This window comes from Garra rufa, chromosome 19, assembly GCF_049309525.1.
Source record: "Garra rufa chromosome 19, GarRuf1.0, whole genome shotgun sequence".
NCBI classification, from domain to species: Eukaryota; Metazoa; Chordata; class Actinopteri; order Cypriniformes; family Cyprinidae; genus Garra; species Garra rufa.
This window is the reverse complement of record NC_133379.1, coordinates 23,938,777-23,958,541: the sequence shown is the minus strand read 5'-3', so window position 1 is coordinate 23,958,541 and position 19,765 is coordinate 23,938,777. Positions and strand designations below refer to the sequence as shown.

Here is a 19,765-nt window from a genome sequence, read left to right as displayed (position 1 = left end):
ATACACATATATATAGAGAGAGATAGATTCTTTATTCATTTAATTGTGTTTTAGGAATAAAAAAAACAGTGATGGATTTTTTTTTTGTCTGATTCAAATTGTTACATTGTTATGGTGATAAAACTTTTAAGGAAAGGGTTTTAAATTAACAAAATTGGCAATAGAAGCATTTACACCAGTGTTATTTTTGTATCACTGATATATTATCAGTTATTATAGTTTTTGTTAATATCTTGAATTAGATTTTATTTTTATATTTTATATAGTTTTATATAGCTTTCACTTTCAATTTTAGTAAGTTTGTTTTTGTGTTTTTTAATAGGCCTATATATTTATTTGTTTTTATTCATTCTTGTAAAAGTTAAACTAAACAAATGAGAAATAAAATAAGTTAAAGTTTTTTTTTTTATGTGAAAAATACATTTAAAATATTTTAATTTATTTCAGTTAACAGTTATTTTGGTAAAAAAAAAAATTCAATATTTTTATTAATTTTTGTTAAAGTGATAGTTCATCCAAAAATGAAAATTCTGTCATTAATTACTCACCATCATGTTGTTTCAAACCAGCAAGACCTTTGTTCATCTTCAGAACACAAATTAAGATATTTTAAATGAAATCAGAGAGCTTTCTGATCCTGCATTGACAGCAAAGCAACTGAAATGTTCCCCGGTCCAAAAACATAGTAAAGACTTTGGTAAAACCGTCCATGTGACATCAGTGGTTCATCCACAATTTTATAAAGCTACAAGAATACTTTTTATGTACAAAGAAAGCAAAAGTAATGACTTTATTCAACAATTCTTCTTCTTCAAATCACAAACACATGCAGAATTGTTTAATAAAGGCATTATTTTTGTTTTCTTTGCACACCAAATGCATTCTCATCGCTTTGTAAAACTGCGGTTGAACAACTGATGTCACATGGGCTGTCCTTAAAAGATACTTATTTGTGTTCCGAAGATGAACAAAGGCCTTGCTGGTTTGGAACGACATGAGGGTAAGTAATTAAAGGACAGATCTTTAATTTTTGGGTGAACTATCCCTTTTTACACAAGTGGTCTTAGACTTTTTGCCCCCCCACTGTTTGTATATATGCTAAAATGAACTCAAATTCAAATATCGTTTTTATTCATAGGCTTTTGAAGTTGAATCGAGCACCAAAGCCAAAGATTTCTGTCTGAACATCGCTGGCAGAATGGTGCTCCAGTCTTCTGAAGGCTTCAGCTTGTTTGTCAAAATTTCTGACAAGGTGAGGCTACAGAGCTGTCAAACGTGTGTTCAGATGAGATGTGAGAGTTTATGACACTAAATAACGGAGGTGATTTTTACATTACAGCTTTCTCCTCAGCGTTTGTCAAAACACCTCCTAGTCAGCAGTTATTTGTCAGTGTGTATTTTAATCGAAGATGTCTTTGATATGTCACTATTCGGTGAAACGTTTCAGGTGATCAGTGTGCCAGAAGGAGATTTCTTCTTTGACTTTGTTCGACATCTGACAGACTGGATCAAAAAAGCCAGAGCTGTGAAAGATGGTAATTATGTTTATTGTTTATTAAAATGATACTGAGTGTAAACATGCTTCTAGTGTTAATGCTTCTGTTGGTTTTGTAGGCACAGTGCCTTCATTGACCTACCAAGTGTTTTTTATGAAGAAACTGTGGACCAACACCGTTCCAGGCAAAGATCCTATGGCCGACTCCATTTTTCATTACTTCCAGGTGGAAAATCTCTCTTTGTATTTAATATGTGACCCTGGACCACAAAACCAGTCTTAAGTCGCTGGGGTATATTTGTAGCAATAGCCAAAAATACATTGCATGGGTCAAAATTTTTGATTTTTCTTTTATGCCAAAAATCATTAAGAAATTAAGTAAAGTTCATGTTCCATGAAGATTTTTTGTAAAATTCCTACTGTAAACATATCAAAATGTAATTTTTGATTTGTAATATGCATTGTTAAGAACCTAATTTGGACAACTTTAAAGGTGATTTTCTCAGTCTTTTTGATTTTTTTGCATCCTCAGATTTCTGATTACAAATAGATGTATCTCAGTCAAATATTGTCCTAATAAACCATACATCAATAGAAAGCTTATTTATTGAGCTTTCATATGATGTATAAATCTCAGTTTTGTCAAATTTAACCTTATGACTGGTTTTGTGGTCCAGGGTCACATATGTCAATTCAAGCTATATTTTCAAACACTTGAAAGCTCTTTTTCCTAAACTTTCTTCAGGAGCTCCCAAAGTATCTGCGTGGCTACCACAAGTGCTCTCTTGAAGAGTCGTTCCAGCTGGCTGCACTCATTTACAGAGTGAGGTTTGAGGAGGACAAATCACTGTTTCATAACTTCAGCAAGATGCTGAAGGAGCTGGTTCCTCAGGACATGATTCATCAGCTGTCGCCCGACGACTGGAAACGAGTGAGTGAACAACACTAGTCCTACTTCATACATTAATTCATGAGAAGCTAATGCAGCGAGTCTTTGTTTCTTCCACAGTCTGTCGTCACATACTTCAATAAACACGCAGGGAAATCTCGAGAGGAAGCAAAACTGATGTTTCTAGAAATCACTTACAAGTGGCCTACTTTTGGATCAGCATTTTTTGAAGTCAAGGTAAGTTTGAGTCACTAAATGCCAAATTACTAATATAGCTAAATGCTGAGCAAACGAAATGACATTATCCTCAATTCTAGAACTTGAGTTGTTTTGCTTCGTAAATTGATGTGGTTTGATGATGTTTGATTTTCTCCCACAGCAATCCTCAGATCTGAATTTTCCAGAAGTCCTCTTGATAGCGATCAACAAGCATGGTGTTACTCTCATTGACCCGAAAACAAAAGTGGGTTTACAAACAGGCAGGACCTATGTAATGTCTATAAATGCAGATTTAAAGAGAAATGAAAATTACACCATGATTTATTCACCCTCAAGCCATCTCAGGTGTATATGACCTTCTTTCAGACGGATACAATCAGAGTTATATTAAAAATGTCCTGGCTCTTCCAAGCTTTATAATGACAGTGAATGGGCTTTGAGATTTTGAAGTCAATAAAGTCCATCCATCCATCATAAAAAGTGCTCCACACAGCTCCCATGGGTAAAAGTGAAGCAATGCATTTGTGTAAGAAAAATATGTAATTTATATATATTTGGATTATATCAAAATCCTCTGACATTTTTCTTTACAAATCCTTGTTTTGTACTTTTTATTCCTGACTGGTTTTTGTTTTACTCTATACACTGCATTTGTCACTTCCGCGTTCGTGTCTGCATTCGCATACGTCATTCGCCAATAACAACGCCTGTCTCTCATGAACAAATGTATGACAGTTAACGAAGCTAGAGATTACGGTTTATAAAGTTGTAAATATTGGTATTGGTATTTTTTATCGATTCGCTTCAGAAGGCCTTTATTAAAGGATTAGTTCACTTTCAGAACAAAAATGTACAGATAATTTACTCACCCCCTTGTCATCCAAGATTTTCATGTCTTTGTTCAATCGTAAAGAAATTATGTTTTTTGAGGAAAACATTTCAGGATTTCTCTCCATATAATGGACTTCTATAGTGCCCCCAAGCTTGTACTTCCAAAATGCAGTTTAAACGCAGCTTCAGAGGGCTCTAAATGATCCCAGCCAAGGAAGAAGGGTTATTTTCTAAACAAATTGACAATTTATATACTTTTTAACCTCAAATGCTCATCTTGTCTCATCTCTGCGATGCACATGCGTAGTCTGTGTCATCCGGGTCAATACAGTTAAGACTCCCATCTCGTTTTCTTCCCCAACTTCAAAATCATCCTACATCGCCGCAGAAGTACTGACCCAGTGTTTACAAAGTGAACATACATAGAAGATCAAACGCCCTTTACAAAAAAGGGAAAACAGCGATGTTGGACGAATTTGAAGTTGAAGACTAAAACGAGTTTTTCAACATATCCTATTTGTATAGACCCGGATGACACAGACTACGCATGCGCATCACAGAGACGAGACAAGAAGAGCATTTGAGGTTAAAAAGTATATAAATTGTCAATTTGTTTTGAAAATAACCAGTCGTTTCTCTAGATAAGACCCTTCTTTGGCTAGAATCGTTTAGAGCCGTTTGAAGCTGCGTTTAAACTGCATTTTGGAAGTGCAAGTTTGGGGGCACCATAGAAGTCCATTACTTTTACGATGGATGGATCCACTTTATTGGACTTCAAAATCTCAACACCCAATTGTATTCACTTGAAAGAAGAAAGTCATATATACCCAGGATGGCTTGACGCTTGAGGGTGAATAAATCATGGGTTCATTTCCATTTTTGTGTGAAATGTCCCTTTAAGAATCATTTCTAATAATCTCGAAAGTAGTTGCTGCTTTGTTTTTTGGAAACTGATACATTTTTTTAGGATTCTTTGATTAATATAAAGTTCAAAAGTACAATATTGATTAGAGTTTTTTGTAACTGTCAAAATATTTGCTGTCTTTTTTTTAATTTAATGTGTCTTTGCTAAATAATCTTTTGAAAAAAAAAAACTGTTTTGTTAACCTTTATTAGGTCCCTACGTAAAAACCTTTGAGTAATGTTTGAATGGTCTTTACTCATCTGTCTGCAGGACATTTTGGGCACACACCCCTTCACCAAAATCTCTAACTGGAGTAGTGGACATACCTATTTCCACATTACCATTGGTAACCTGGTTAGAGGCAGCAAATTGCTGTGTGAGACTTCACTGGTGAGTCACCTACATAAAATACTGTGGTGGTATCATGATACTCAGTGACACAAATGCACCAGCTATTCTTTTATTAAAGGGGTCATTAGATACCATTAGATTAGATACAAGTTGATATGATTCTTTAGGGTCTTAATGAAAAGTCTATAACCTACTTTAATTAAAATTTCTCAGTGGTAGTGTAAAACAACACCCTTTTTACCATGTTAAAAATAGCTTTGTTCACAGTGAGGCACTTTGGTACATGTCTCTTTAAATGCTAATGAGCTCTGCTCACCCCGCCCATCTCTGCTGCATTACAAATGATTTGCGCAAACATAGACGCATGAATGTAGATCGTGGGTCAATCAACAATCGTGGGAGCGGCCTTGGTCTGTGTGACGTCACACAGCCAAGTATCTGAGAATGGCTTGATTTGAAAAAGGGTGAATAATTGATAGGGATTCAAAAAAAAAACGCTGTGTGTATTTTTATCATTATAGGGTGGATGTGTACACACTGCCAACACGTTTATGTTCAAACAACATGTTAAAGTGAATTTTGCATCTGATGACCCCTTTAAAGACTTATAATCATACTTTGCTGTGTGGCTTACTTTACCAGCTGACTTTCCTTACCGTTCACAGGGATACAAGATGGATGATCTTCTCACATCTTACATCAGTCAGATGTTGACGACAATGACCAAGCAGCGCAGTTCACGTGTAAATGACAAGTAACATCAAAGACTTGTAATAGTGCACTGTATATTTATAAGCACACAGACTCAGTTCTCACTATATTCTAGATTCATAATTTTGATACATGACGATAAACTGAATCTGCTTTTAGTGCTGTTACTTTTTCATACTGGAGCCTTAATTGTAAATTGTGAGTTTAATTTATTTTATAGCATTTCTCAGTCTTTTATTGTCAATGAAGAACATGATAAATTGACAGTCTGAAAAAAAAACTGTTGCCTTTTAAGTTTTAGGCTTCGTATGGTTTTTACACGGATACCAAATTTAAAGTCTATTAAGATCAAATTCATGATTTCAGATATTTAATTTGTGAATGATTTGCACATCTCATTTTGCCAATTAAATGCATTATAAAGATATGGACATGTTGCAGGATTTCCTCTAGGGCACCACTTATTGAAATGGTACATTAATGTCATTTTAACTCAATGACAACTAAATTTAATTAAATCTAAGTTTTCTGAATAATATTTCTTTATTACCTTTGTAATAAATGCTTGACCAGGTATTTCAGAGATGCGTATTAAAATGTAAATTAAAATGATCAGTTATAAGACTACAATTATAATTTCTACACAAGATATTTAGGCTAAATCTTTAGGCATTGTCCAATTTATTTATTCTTTTATTATTATTATTTTTTTAGAATGTATGTATTTGTAGTTCGTAATTCTGGTCAATTCCAATTTTCTTGTGTTGAAAGTTGCTGTTTATAAATAAAACAATAACGTATGAAATAGCTTGGCTATTTTAATGAGTTTCATGACACATTTGTCATAGTCAGTGTTATTTTAATATTGTTTATATTATTATAGTAGTTATTGATATTTAAATTTTTACATTTATGTTTTTATCATATATAGATATATATAGAGAGAGACATTTTATGTATGTGTGTGTGTGTGTATATATATAAAAAAAATATTTTTGTGAGATATATATATATGTATACAGTCAAGCCCGAAATTATTCATACCCCTGGCAAATTCTGACTTAAAGTTACTTTTATTCAACTAGAAATGACACAGGCTTCTCCCAAAAGATAATAAGACGATGTACAAGAGGCATCATTGTGGAAAAAAAAATATTTCTCAGCTTTTATTTACATTTGAACAAAAAGTGGCATGTCCAAAATTATTCATACCCTTTGCAAACTGTCACAGTCCATAGGAAAATCCAAAGTTCTATACCATTCCAAATAGTCCAAGCTGTTCTAAAGCATCCTAATTACCCTGATTCATTGGGAACAGCTGTTTTAATCAACTCAACAGGTGAAAAACAGAAGCTCTCTGCTGTTGGTTTGTGGACAGTTATGGCTAACACAAAGGAGCTCACTGAGGACCTGCGGCTGCGCATTGTGGCTGCTCACAAGTCAGGAAAGGGCTATAAGACCATATCTAAATGTTTAAAAACTGAAAACTCACAAATTCAGCACATAACAATTCCAGACAGGCATGGATCATATTGCAGTAAAAGGAAAGCTTAAATGTGATACTAAATCAGGCCTGTATTAAATTAGAACAAGACTGAAAGGACAAAACATTTGTACAAAAATGATTTATGAGCTCTTAGATTCTAACACAGTTACGCTTCTGTCTAGAAGTAATGATTCAGCCAAAACCATGACATTGGTTTTAAATATCACTTAAGATAAAACATAAAACCAATGGATCCACTAATATTTCAGTGAAAGAAACATCAGTTTCATCGACATGACAAATATTTCCATTCAGGCTTGAAATAGAAACCTTTACAGTAGCATCGATAAAACCTGGGGCTTGTGAAAGCCAATAACTCAAATGACAATATAAAGTCTGAGGTGCAAGATTAGTCACTAGAATTTAGCATTTGTTAACTATATGTATCCCATCATGTCACATGAGGACAGCTCACTTACAATTTATAAAATGTAAGGGTGATTTCAATGTACCACATAAACAGTGGTTTATACTGGCTTAACTGAACATCAGTTAGAGATTTTTTAATACAAGGGGTTAAATATGAACCAACATCCTTCATCAGGCAGTTCAAAGAGATGGTTCCTGCTTGTCAGAGGCACTCATGTTGGATAAAGACCACACATCATTCACCTCTGTTCAAGAAAATGTCAAACATGATCAGCATAATTGCCTTGAAGATTCAGATTAAAGGAATAGCTCAGCCAAAAATTAATTATTTAAATAATTGACTTAAGAGGTGCTTCTTACCTGTCCTGAACTGTCTGTAGGACCCATTTTCGAGTACCGAACTGCTGTCCACGCTGAGAGCCAACCCACGCTCCCTCCACCTGCAAATACATCAGCATTAACAGCCTTTTTTATTGAGTACAGTGTGATTTTTGCATTGCAGCTACATGTTCACTGTCACAGTGAGATGTGGTTAATTCTGTGCTTGGACTCACCAGTGAAACACAAAGGTAATCACGACAAGACTAAGGGAAGCAATGTCAGTAAGAATCCACATTAGCCTGTACTCATCTGGCGTCTGTGAGAGACAGAGAGAAAAGAAGAAGAAGAGTCCAAAAACAGAATGAAATAATCTGTGATGTCTGTAGATGTTTGTCATTTACCATTAGAAAGAGTGGTCTTTGCAGGCTCTTGAGGATGTGAACAGCATTAGTGGCGACAGAATGAGCCCCTGCACACCAGGCCAGAGAATACAGCCATGGCTCGCTGATCACATACAGGTTAGTGCTGATGTTAGCAGCAGCGTATTTTCTGAATCAGAAGAGAAATATGCATAGATTAAGTACTTTTACAAGTGAAAAAAACGTTCTAAAACAAGTCCAGAACAGTTCTAAACAAATATGTCAGTGGGTTTTGATGCGAGAGGACAACAGGGAACGGACTTTTAAACTGGAGCAGGTGTTTTTATTATGGATTTTGGATTTTGTCCAGAAGTGATGGTTTAAAAGTTGAAACACCTCAATGATGGATTTTTTTTCTTACAAATACACACTCTCATTCTGACGGTACCCTTTCACAGCAGAGGATCCATCGGTGAGCAAGCGATGTAATTTTAATTGAAGTTTTCTGATAAACTTATCTACATTTTGGATGGCCTGAGGGTCAGTAAATTTACAGCAAATTTTCATTTCTTGTGTGAACTATTTAAATCTTTAATTATTTGACTTAAAAGGTGGTTATATAGGATGCATTTAGATAGATCAAAAACAGTAATATTGTGACATTGTTTACAATTTATTATAAATGTATTTACTTTCAATTGTTATCAGTTTTAATCAATTTAATGCATCCAGGCTAATACAATTTATCAATTGTATGAATATAAAAATGCAAATACAGTATGCATAAATGGAAAAAAAAAAAAAAAAAAAGATTACCTTTAAGTTGGCTCTACAGACTTTAAGTTGGCAGCTAAAAACCAGCTAAAACAGCTGATTTAGGAAAAAACAGCTAAAAATCTGTTAAAACCGGTTGGTTTTACAAAAAAGCTAAACCCACTTAAAACCAGTTTATTTAATGAAAAACTGCTAAAACTGGCAGATTTAACAAGAAAAAACTAAAAACTGTTGATTTCGGAAAAAAAATTGTTAAACCAACCTAAAACCAGTTAATTTAACGTCAACCAGCTTAAAACAGCTCAAACCAGCTGATTTAACAAAAACCAGCTAATAATAGGTTAAAACCAGTTGATTTAGCAAAAAAACCCAGCTAAACCCACCTAAAACCAGTTCATTTAACAAAAACCAGCCTGAAAACAACTAAAACTGGCTGATTTAACAAGAAACAACTAAAACCAGCTGTTTAAACAATAATCATGTAAAACCAGTTGATTTAGCAAAAAATAGCTGAAAACCAGGGCCCGTATCCCTAAAGATTCAGAGAATCCTCTCAGAGAGCTCCTAACTTAACCTAAAAATTCCTTGCCAGGAGTTTTAGCTTAGAAGTGATTCCAGAACATTTTCAGTGAACTCTGAGCAAGGAATGGATGGAAAATCCTATCTTAGTGAGGAGGTGTGGTTGACCCCGTTGCTAGGTATGAGTCATCATTTCAAAAGCCGTGATTGGTTGATCCTACAAGTTTGATGAAAATGAACTTTTGGTGATAATGAGCAAAGGATGTACCCTCAAATCAATAAACATAATTATACACTCTAATCTTATGCAGACTGTAATTGTAAATAATATTTCACATTCAAGAAAATATCTGGAAAATGAATAGTAAGCTGTAGGGGTTATAGCCTAACATTAGAATCTAAAATATGTGAAAACTTAAGCTCATTACACCCTGTTCAAATAATGATTCGTGTCTTATTTGCTCATATTAATATCCTAGCTGGCATATTTTGTACTTTCACTCCCATATGGACCCCATTGAAAACAAGATGGCCTATCTCAAGGGGCTGTCCTTAATGAAGTAGAAATTGCAACGTTACAACTCAGTGTGGTCTTAACGAGGGTAACACGGCTCAGCTTTTTGTCTGTGATTACTTTCTTCTCCGGTGTAATAGCGTTGTGGCGTCGAGTTGGTGAAGTAATTGCATCTCTAAGGAGATCCACCACAAACATGATTCCTGCACGATCCAATCTGTAGAGTCTCAATAATTCCCTGTCATCCAGTGTTTGCAGGACATCTCTCCTGCCTCCTCTGTTGGCCATTTTGTGCAGCTGCTTAGGGGAACTCCTAAGCCACTAAAAGTCCTCTTCCCTGCTCTTAGCAGATCTTGCCTTAGGAGCCCTTTTAAGCGCTAGGAATCTTGAGGAATAGCTTTTATATTAACTGGGATTTTCGTGTCACTTTTAGGGGAAATTCTAAGAAAACGTCATGACTCTGAGAATTTTCTTAGAAATTGGCCGCTAGGAGCCACTTTTTGCACAAAAATTCTTTAGGGATACGGGCCCAGTTAATTTAACTGACAAGAGGTTGAAACCAGCTAAAACAAGCTGATTTAACAAAAACAGCTAAATAAAACCAGCGGATTTAGCAAAAACCAGGTAAAACTAGTTGATTTAGCAACAAAAAAAACCAGTTCATTTAATGAAAACCAGCTTAAAAAAACAGCTAAAACTGCCTGATTTAACAAGAAACCGCTAAAACCAGCTGATTTTAGGGGGGAAAAAACCTAGCTAAAACCAGCTGATCTTACAAAAAACTAAAATCAACTAAAATAAAAAAATATCAGCTAAAATGAATTCATATCAGTTTATAAAATTATATATTTTTTAATTTTAGCTGATCTACTGAACCTGATTTCTTTCTCTGACATGGAACTGTAATGGATGTTGAGTCTGGATATGTGTCTGAGCTGAAGGTCCTCCACTGATGCTTGTTCAGCTGTCGTCTGTTGGAACTCTGGGTCGATTTCTTGTACAAGCTCTCTGAGCTCTGGAGGCAACCACAATACCTAGGTACAACAAACTTCATAAAGACCACAATCTACACAAAAGAGTAACTTTTAAAACTTTAAGAAAAGACACACCTGACTGGAGTGAATGGACGACTCGTTCTGGATGACATCCAGGGTGCGGGATATCCATGCATCTCTATAAGGGTGACCCCTGGGTGGTCGATACAGATCAAAGATCACTAGTTTCCCATGTTGAGCAGCCAGATCTAGGAAGTCCCTTAGTGTGCACACGGACTGATTCTGAGCTTGCAAATGCTCGTCTGCGCTCAGAGACGAAGCTGTTCCAAAAGGGTCTTGCTGAGCAGGAAATATTAAAATAATCGTTGTTTAGTGTTAGATAACAACCAGCTTTTCAGGAGTAAAAAAATCATCCTGCAGACTTACAGAGAAGAACCAGGATCCAGCATTGAGACTCTGCAGCTCTCTCCACGTAAACATGGCAGGTGAGGTGTGCGTCCAGTTTGGAAACACGTCGTTTACATTAGTTGTCCTGCGTAGGTTCTTATCGTGCATGAGGAAAGGAACTCCATCATAACTGCAGCAAAAGAAAAAGACAATGTTATTAAGGACTTATACAGATCCACTATTAGTAAAATAGACTTTCTTTGGAGTTAAAGAAGTGACCTGATAGTGACATCAGTCTCCAGACCATCAGCTCCAGCTGCCAATGCCTTCTCAAAAGACATGTAGGTGTTTTCAGGGGCAAGCTGAGAGAAGATACAACAAACAAGTTGCTTTTTTCAATCTGAAAATGGTACACTGCAATCCTGTACTGCTACAGTGTTAATGTAATTGTTTGAGAAATGTTAAACTCCGAGTCACATTATCACATTAAGCCGAGACACTAAAAGCAAAAACATTGTTTTTTCAAGCACTGGTCAGTTATGAGATTTTGGTCTATCAAAGAAAACTTGAAAGAATGACCATGGCACGCTTGTAAATTAAAAAGCCTGTATTGGTCTGTTTAGCTTTTCATAACATGTTTTTTTTTTCACACTACTAGAATTAAAACGTGCAAAATGTGTTTATTTTATTGCACTTTATCCTTTTGCATCTGTAGATTTTAGTTACAATATATATCTTTAAAAGCTGTTTACTCAAATTTACCAAAATAAGAGTGATCATACAAAATGCATGTTCTTTTTTATTTAGTACTGACCGAAGTAAGATATTTCACATAAAAGACATTTACATGTAGTCCACAAGAGAAAATAATTGAATTTATAAATGAATTTATAAAAATTACCCTGTTCAAAAGTTTGCATACACTTGTTATCTGTAAAAAAATATGATATTTTGGCAAAACAACCTTATTCCATTCAAAAGTTTTCACCCCCTGGCTCTTAATGCATCGTGTTTCCTTCTGGAGCATCAGTGAGCATTTGAACCTTGTGTAATAGTTGCATATGAGTCCCTCAGTTGTTCTCAGTTTGAAAAGATGGATCTCAAAATCATACAGTCATTGTTGGAAAGGGCTCAAATACATAAAAATCCTGAGAAATAAAAGAATTTGTGAGACCTGTAGAATTTTTCTGAAGAACAGCAGACAGTTTAACTGTTCAGGACAAACAAGGGACTCATGAACAACTATAAATAAAAAAACAGCTGTGGATCATTCAGGTAACAACACAGTATTAAGAATCAAGTGTATGTAAACTTTTGAACAGGGTCATTTTTATAAATTCAACTATTATTTTCTCTTGTGGACTATATGTGAACGTCTTTTATGTGATATATCTTACTGAGGTCAGTACTAAATAAAAAATAACATGCATATTTTGCATGATCACTCTTATTTTGGTAGAATAATTTACATTTTGCAGATTCTGCAAGGAGTGTGTAAACTTATGACTTTAGATGTAAATTGGCACATATTTAGATAATTCCTAATTTGCATATTTAAACAACATGATTTTTTTCAATTCCTCATGCAATTAATTAAACTGAAAAGTATGGTGATAACTATTTTTTTCAGCCTAGTGGTGCCATCTGGGGTGTCTGACCTAGTAACTAGCAATGAACAAAGTATTTTAACAAAAAAAATTTAATATTCAAAGGTGTGCTTGAACCTGAAAAGCCTAAGAAGAATAACGAAGTGTACCATTGGTGCTCCCCTGTGTCCAATTAAAGCTGGAGCTGATCCCAGACTGCTCCTCTCTTTAATGCAGGGAGAGTACATGCCCAGAGGAACCAGGTATAGAGTCACTAGAACAGTTATATACAGCACCATGATGGCCATCCGTCTCACTGAAACAGACACAGGCAGAGAATTCACCATAAGAATATGTACTTTCTGTAACTTAAAATGCATCAGAGTGAAAGAAAGAAATATATTATGCAGAAAAACGGATTCTTACCTCTCATATTGATACGGAAGACATGCAACGCTATTGGCCAAGATAACAGAGTCATGAAAACTACACCACCTATGTGTAGATATGGAGCAGTTACCTATCAAAAGGGAATGGAGAGCATTAAATGCCACAGTTGTGTGCTCCAATATTAATAGCATATAGGTATACGATTTGATAATAAACATGCCTGAAAAGATAAAAGTACAGTCATCCATTCTTTGCTCCATAAATCTGTGAGAACAGATGAGGCCACAATGGAGAGAATCAAAGTCACTGAGATCCCGATCTATCAAAAGAGATCCCATCAATTCTCAGACTCAGACTTTCAGTTACTCAGCCAAGATGTGGATGAAATTACCTTGTGGCACCAATGTAAATATAACCTCTGGCCTTCTGAGAGAAGACACAGTGCCAGCAGCTGTGAATGTAAACACATTTTTATACTTATCAGACAGACCTTCTAGTAACTTTCTATGGAGACTTTAAGCGTAAAAGCAAAAGAAAACCACATTGACAACAATGATATGATAAGTACATTTAATCAAATAGTTCACACAAAAATGAAAAGTCTGTCATTAATTACTCACTTTCATGTCGTTCCAAACCCATAAGACCTTCGTTCATCTACAGAAATTAAGATATTTTTGATAAAATCCATGAGATTTCTGATCCTCCATAGACAGCAAGGGTCCTACAACGCTCAAGGCCCAAAAACATACCAAACTATGACTATTTTGTTGATGTTTTTGGTATGTTTCTGGGCCTTGGGCTAAAAAGCTCTCAAATTTTATCAAAAATGCCTTAATTTGAGTTTCGAAGATGAACAAAGGTCTTACAGGTTTGGAACGACATGAGGGTGAGTAATTAATGACAGAATTTTCATTTTTGGGTGAAAAAAATATCTTAGCAATCTATAATAGTGATTTCTTAACTGTGTGGTTATGAGAATGAATATACAGTACTTAAAGCACATACCAGCAGAACAGCAACATAAGTGAACAAAAAAACAGCAAGAATCAACAAAACTATGGACCATGGAAACCAGAAGCCCAGATTACCAAAATTAAACCTGGAGGCAAAGCAGAAAAAATATTACTTTAATTTATTCCAGTTAAGTCACCTAACTTGAGAGATCTTTAAAAAATTAACATGTGGCATTGTCGTTCTGTCTATTTAACAGTTAAAATATATTCTGGATTGAAAACAACTTTATTTAAAGGGATAGTTAATCTAAAAATGACAATTCTGTCATTAATTACTCACCCTTATGTCATTCTAAACATGTAAGACCTTTGTTCGTCTTTAGAACACAAATTAAGATATTTTTGATGAAATCCGAGAGCTTTCTGACCCTGCATAGACAGCAACACAACTGACACGTTCAAGGACTAGAAAGATAGTAAGAACATTGTTAAAATAGTCCATTTGACATCAGTGGATGAACCTTAATGTTATGAAGCTACAAGAATACATATTGTGCACATAGAAATAAAAAATAATGACTTTATTTAACAATTTCCTTTCTTCTGTGCCAGTCTTAGACACATTCATGAGAGTACCCTGGCTCCTTACTGCTTTTCTGGGCCTTGAATGTGTCCGAAAGCTTTCGGATTTCATCAAAAATATCTTCATTTGTGTTCCTAAGATGAATAAAGGCCTTACAGGTTTGGAACAATATGAGGGTAAGTAATTAATGACAGAGTTTTCATTTTTAGGTGAACCTATCCCTTTAAATGAAATGACATTGGAAGTCAATGAAACATTAAAAATGTATCTTTTATGTATGACACAAACCAGTCAAAGTCATTGTAGTCGTTCCGTGCTTCACTCCAAAAGTACAGGAACACCAGACTGAGACAAAAGGTCAGAACGATCAGAGCAAAACTGCCACACTCCAGCTGCAAGATTAAAGACAGTTAAGCCTTTTTAAGCCATTATATAACACATGAATATCTGGCTTACTACAGGGTTTCTGCAGATATGAACAAGTGAAATTTAAGACTTTTTAAGACCTTTTTAATACCACCTTATATGAAATTTAAGACCTAAACCTGTAACGGAAATAGACATTATATTACATGCATATATGTAATATTTAATGTGTTTAATGTAAAAAGTAAACAATTTCATGGCTGTCATAAATTAAATTTATTACTACGATATACAGTGAACTTTTCATATCAGCAGATACTATTCCACACAAAATATCCCCATAAAAGTACCACTAGAAATATCTGATGTAAAAAAAATTTCTGAAGCAATATTTTCATCAGTGCTCTATTAGCTTTTACATCTTAAATCTCAATATTTGATATAAATTTATTTTATGAATTTATCAATAAATTCTAAATGGCTGTTAGCAGTGAGATTACACAATTTATACTGCAAAAATAAAAGTGAGATTAATGTTTAAATACATTTATTGATTTATAAATATATAAATTAGAAATGTTGGGTGTGGAGGCATACTTTTAAACACACTAAATTACCAGCAGGTGGCGGTAAGTCACTTCATGAGCGAGTTATTTCGACTGATTCGCGCAAAACACTGAATCATTGCTAGGAGAATGCTTCTGCTGCGATCCTTGCTTGGAACTATTTTCGTTGGTGAAACAGAACAAAACGGTGAAAATATGTTGTCTTATGTGTAAGTAACTACTTGACTAACTACTTGTTTATTGAGCTAAAATGAATGTAACATTTGTAATTGTGAGAATATTCAGCAAAAAGCTCACTTGGTATATTACTGAACTACATCATGTTATAAATAAACTATACGTTTTAAATTTTTACGTTACCTCACTGTGTTTCTTTAGAGTGCTGTTAAAATAAAGTATGTCACAAATAGACCAGAAATACACTATCCATTATCAATTTCTGTTTACGTTGAATGTATTAAAATATGAATCTTTCTTGCCTTTCGATGCTTCGCTAGTTGTTTTTGTCACTTCAGTTTTAATCAGGCGGTATGTTCGGTCGGGCAAGTAAAAAAAAAAAAAAAAAATTATATTTTAAAAGTAACGTTATCTCGAAGGCTGGCGGTCAGCTAGCTCGACCTATATTCATTATTATTATTGAAAACATTATATAGAGAAAAAGGTAGTTTGACCTGTATTCTGCTACTATTCTGTCTGAAGACGCAGTAACTTCCACAGAGGGAGGAAAAAAATCTACAGTTAGCAACTGGCCTTAGCCAAGCCCTATATTCAGTTTTTTCAAGCTAAGTATCGCTAAACTTGCACTTCCCCATAGCTAAAAAGTTAAATCCATTTTACTTCTGCGGTACAATCCGAGAGAGACTCGCGCCAATAACAGAAAGCTGATTGGCTATTGCATGTTGGTCTCATTCGTAGTTTAAATACAGCAAATTATATTTGGAATAGTGAAATAAAGAACTACAACACCACGGAAACAACAAAAAGAGAATTTAAATGAGCATTAGAGGTAGCATTACATGGACATCGGAAAAATAAGACCTGTGTAAAATTATTTAAGACCTAGAACAGCGAATTTAAGACTTTTTAAGGCCTAAAATTTTGATTTTTAAATTTTAGACTTTTTAAGACTTTTTAAGACCCCGCGGAAACCCTGTTACTATCACTGCATTTTCAAACTGACCTAAATATTACTGTAATAATCACATATGGGTGTATAAGGACACAAAACCTCATACAGTAGTAGGGAAGTTCTGTGAGGAAAAAGCAAAGTGATCTTTTGCATTTGTGTATATTTCCTCTTACCGTGACGTTTATATTCAATACCAGACAAAAGTTTTTGAACAGTAAGATTTATAATGCTTTTTACAGAAGTCTTTTCTGCTCACCAAGCCTGCATTTATTTGATCCAAAGTACAGCAAAAACAACATTTTGAAATATTTTACTATTTAAAATAACTGATTTCTATTTGAATATATTTTAAAATGTAATTTATTCCTGTGATTTCAAAGCTGAATTTTTAGCATCATTACTCCATCGTGATCCTTCAGAAATCATTTTAATATTCTGATTTACTGCTCAAAAACATTTCTTATTATTATTATGTTGAAAACAGCTGAGTAGATTTTTTTTCAGGTTTTTTGGATAAATATACAGTTCAGAAGAATAGCATTTATCTGAAATAGAAATTTTTTGTAACATTATAAATGTCTTTACCATTACTTTTGATCAATATAAAAGAATCCTTGCTAAATAAAAGTATTAATTTCTATCATTTCTTTCCCAAAAATACTGACTCCAAGCTTGGTATAGTGTATATTGTTACAAAATTTATTTCAGATTAACGCTGATCTTTGGATCTTTCTATTCATCAAAGAATCGTGAAAAAAAATGTATTCAACTGTTTTAAATATTGATAATAAATATTAGAATGATTTCTGAAGGATCATGTGACATTAAAGTTTTGAGTAATGATGCTGAAAATGTAGCTTTGATCACAGGAATAAATTGCATTTAAAAAAATATTCAAATACAAGTTTGATTTGATTGATTTGATTACAAGTTCAAGTGAGAGCACCTTAGAGCAGCAGCAGTGTCCGGGCTGAGATCGTGTGAGCTGGTAATGCCTCCACTGGCAGCCATAGAGTCCAGCTAGACAGGAGACAAAGGGCTGGTGCTCATAACGTTGTAGCAACTTCTGGCGTGCCACTTTCAGCTTACCCAACTTTAGCTGGGTTAGCTCAGTCTGTGTCGTGTCCATAGGCGAGATGAATAAGGGTTCTGTCAATGTATGAAAAAATATAATTACATTAATCTCTTAATAATTTTACACAGTTTGCATTGCAAAGTTGTAAAACATTGAGATGATGTTACTAAAAATCTGTGGCATATTATAAAATGTTACTGTTAGCTAGGCTATACTTGATGCCAGTGTATTGTACAATTTTAATTCAATTTAATTTAATTTAATTACATGCAAGGCTGATTATACAACACTTGACTGACCCTCATCCTAGACAAAAACAACTAATAATGATGGCTTTTTACTAAATAATTAAACTCTATAATATAAATATTAATTACCATTCGTTCACTTTGACAGAGTTCCCTTCTGTTTTCTGATTGGCTAACACTAGCTAGCACCGTCAGCTTTTGTATTCTTTAGAGATTATTTGTTTACTCTAGCTAATACTATACAGTAATGTCTTAATAGCAACTGAAAAGAAATAGATTACAAATATTGAAGGCACCAGCTTTGTAGCCTTTAAACAGAAAAAGTACGTTATTCATAAAGCGATGCACAAATAACCCACATATCCCACATCTGTTCATGTTCTTTCAGTCCACAGAAAGGAGGAAATACCGTGACAATAGCCAACAAACTTGTTTACTTTACATAATCGCTCTTCTCAGTATGATAATCGTTTCAAAATGATGTTCTGTGGGCGCCAAGGATAAGTAGCCCATTATCTCACCGAATAACTGAAGCCGGGGTCGCCGACACGTCAGAAGCAAACGCGCCGGTGTCTCCGTCCGTGTGCTGTCCGCTTTTTTCAAGTGAAAGGAAATACCTCCCGTAGATTCATCCCTGGTCTGTTGCCAGCCGACGTACTGTGTGGTGCTGCGGTTATGAGCAATGAGAGCGTGAAAAAAATATCGAGCTCTAGAGTGGATTTTTACTGCGTGGGGTTGTATTACTGCGCTGCTGAATGTTAGTGTAATTGTGCGTCAGAGTCTGTTAAATGTAATTGAATTTGCATGACAAGAGGGGCCGCTTTGCACTCTCAAAGCGCACGTAGATTTTTGAAAGGTCGTTTACTAGTCTTGACGAAAACGGTTGAAACTACTGATGGAGACACATTTATATCAATATGTAAAAAAATAATGAGCAAAACTGTTAATGAGCTAATATATTGGTTTAGCGTATTATGAGGAAATCGAATGCAACATAAGTATTTGAAACACAAGCACAGTGCAGCTCTAAATAAAATGAGAAACTCCTGAGTAACAAATAGCAATCCTATAAATCACCTTTCAAATGCAACAGGCTACTGGAAGAATTAAGTTTAAAGGGGTAGAGCAGAGTTATAAACTATGTAGTTTTCGTTCAATGTAGTTCAGTCATTGGCAAAGACTGGTCTATCCTGTTGGCAGTTATTCAAGGTACCACTATCTCTCCAACATCAAGAAGTTTTTAGAATGAGAGAGCTTGCCTTCTGGAAATTTACACCCGCCTACTTTGTTTGACACTTTGAATTCTTTGCTCAAGTTTTCCTTTGAAGCATGAACGAAGAAGATACAAGAAGAAGATAGGCAGAAGATGGCTACAGCGCAGAATTGTTTCTAAACACATAATAAATGTTAGAAATTTATCGCTGAAAATATGTTGTTATGTTATGTTATGTTATGTTATGTTATGTTATGTTATGTTATGTTATGTTATGTTATGTTATGTTATGTTATGTTATGTTATGTTATGTGAAAAAAACACAGCTAAAACCTGCCTAGGCTTGTTGACTAGTTTTAGCCTGGTAAGACCTGCTAAGACCAGCTTGGCCAGGCTGAAAAAGTGTCCAAAACCCCTCTAAACCAGCCTGGTTTTAGCTGGTCAGCAGGCTGGTTTAGAGGGGTTTTGG

General features: G+C 34.7%; 2 protein-coding genes across 3 annotated transcripts in view; one reads left to right on the top strand and one right to left on the bottom strand.

Annotated features, from left to right (window-relative positions):
- myo7ab (myosin VIIAb) overlaps positions 1 to 6,191 on the top strand; it is a 47,823-nt gene extending 41,632 nt beyond the window's left edge. Inside the window, exons 40-47 of one of the 2 annotated variants that reach the window (XM_073825247.1) lie at positions 1,139 to 1,252; positions 1,448 to 1,535; positions 1,615 to 1,721; positions 2,241 to 2,426; positions 2,505 to 2,615; positions 2,764 to 2,847; positions 4,609 to 4,728; positions 5,355 to 6,191. In XM_073825247.1, coding sequence (XP_073681348.1) covers positions 1,139 to 1,252; positions 1,448 to 1,535; positions 1,615 to 1,721; positions 2,241 to 2,426; positions 2,505 to 2,615; positions 2,764 to 2,847; positions 4,609 to 4,728; positions 5,355 to 5,447 — 903 coding nt within the window. In that variant the 3' untranslated portion in view covers positions 5,448 to 6,191. Of the gene's footprint in view, positions 1 to 1,138; positions 1,253 to 1,447; positions 1,536 to 1,614; positions 1,722 to 2,240; positions 2,427 to 2,504; positions 2,622 to 2,763; positions 2,848 to 4,608; positions 4,729 to 5,354 lie in introns of both variants that reach the window. The other variant, XM_073825246.1, reaches the window with a different exon arrangement.
- A 493-nt stretch (positions 6,192 to 6,684) lies between these two features.
- On the bottom strand, positions 6,685 to 18,795 carry gdpd4b (glycerophosphodiester phosphodiesterase domain containing 4b). The gene is made up of 16 exons (XM_073824709.1): positions 18,605 to 18,795; positions 17,707 to 17,909; positions 14,988 to 15,091; positions 14,169 to 14,262; positions 13,552 to 13,611; positions 13,381 to 13,479; positions 13,197 to 13,290; positions 12,941 to 13,086; positions 11,464 to 11,546; positions 11,224 to 11,374; positions 10,912 to 11,136; positions 10,679 to 10,836; positions 8,038 to 8,185; positions 7,870 to 7,952; positions 7,676 to 7,755; positions 6,685 to 7,560 (listed from the first exon to the last, which is right to left on the bottom strand). The coding sequence occupies exons 2-16, from the start codon at positions 17,887 to 17,889 to the stop codon at positions 7,496 to 7,498; spliced, it is 1,773 nt and encodes a 590-aa protein (XP_073680810.1). The 5' UTR covers positions 17,890 to 17,909; positions 18,605 to 18,795; the 3' UTR covers positions 6,685 to 7,495.
- Positions 18,796 to 19,765: the final 970 nt, after the last annotated feature.

Coding starts and splice junctions, on each gene's coding strand:
- gdpd4b (XM_073824709.1), bottom strand. CDS start 17,889: ATGGACACGACACAGACTGAGCTAACCCAGCTAAAGTTGGGTAAGCTG. Junction 13,087..13,196: donor CTTCCGTATCAATATGAGAG/GTAAGAATCCGT, acceptor TGTCTGTTTCAG/TGAGACGGATGGCCATCATG. Junction 7,756..7,869: donor ATTACCTTTGTGTTTCACTG/GTGAGTCCAAGC, acceptor ATGTATTTGCAG/GTGGAGGGAGCGTGGGTTGG.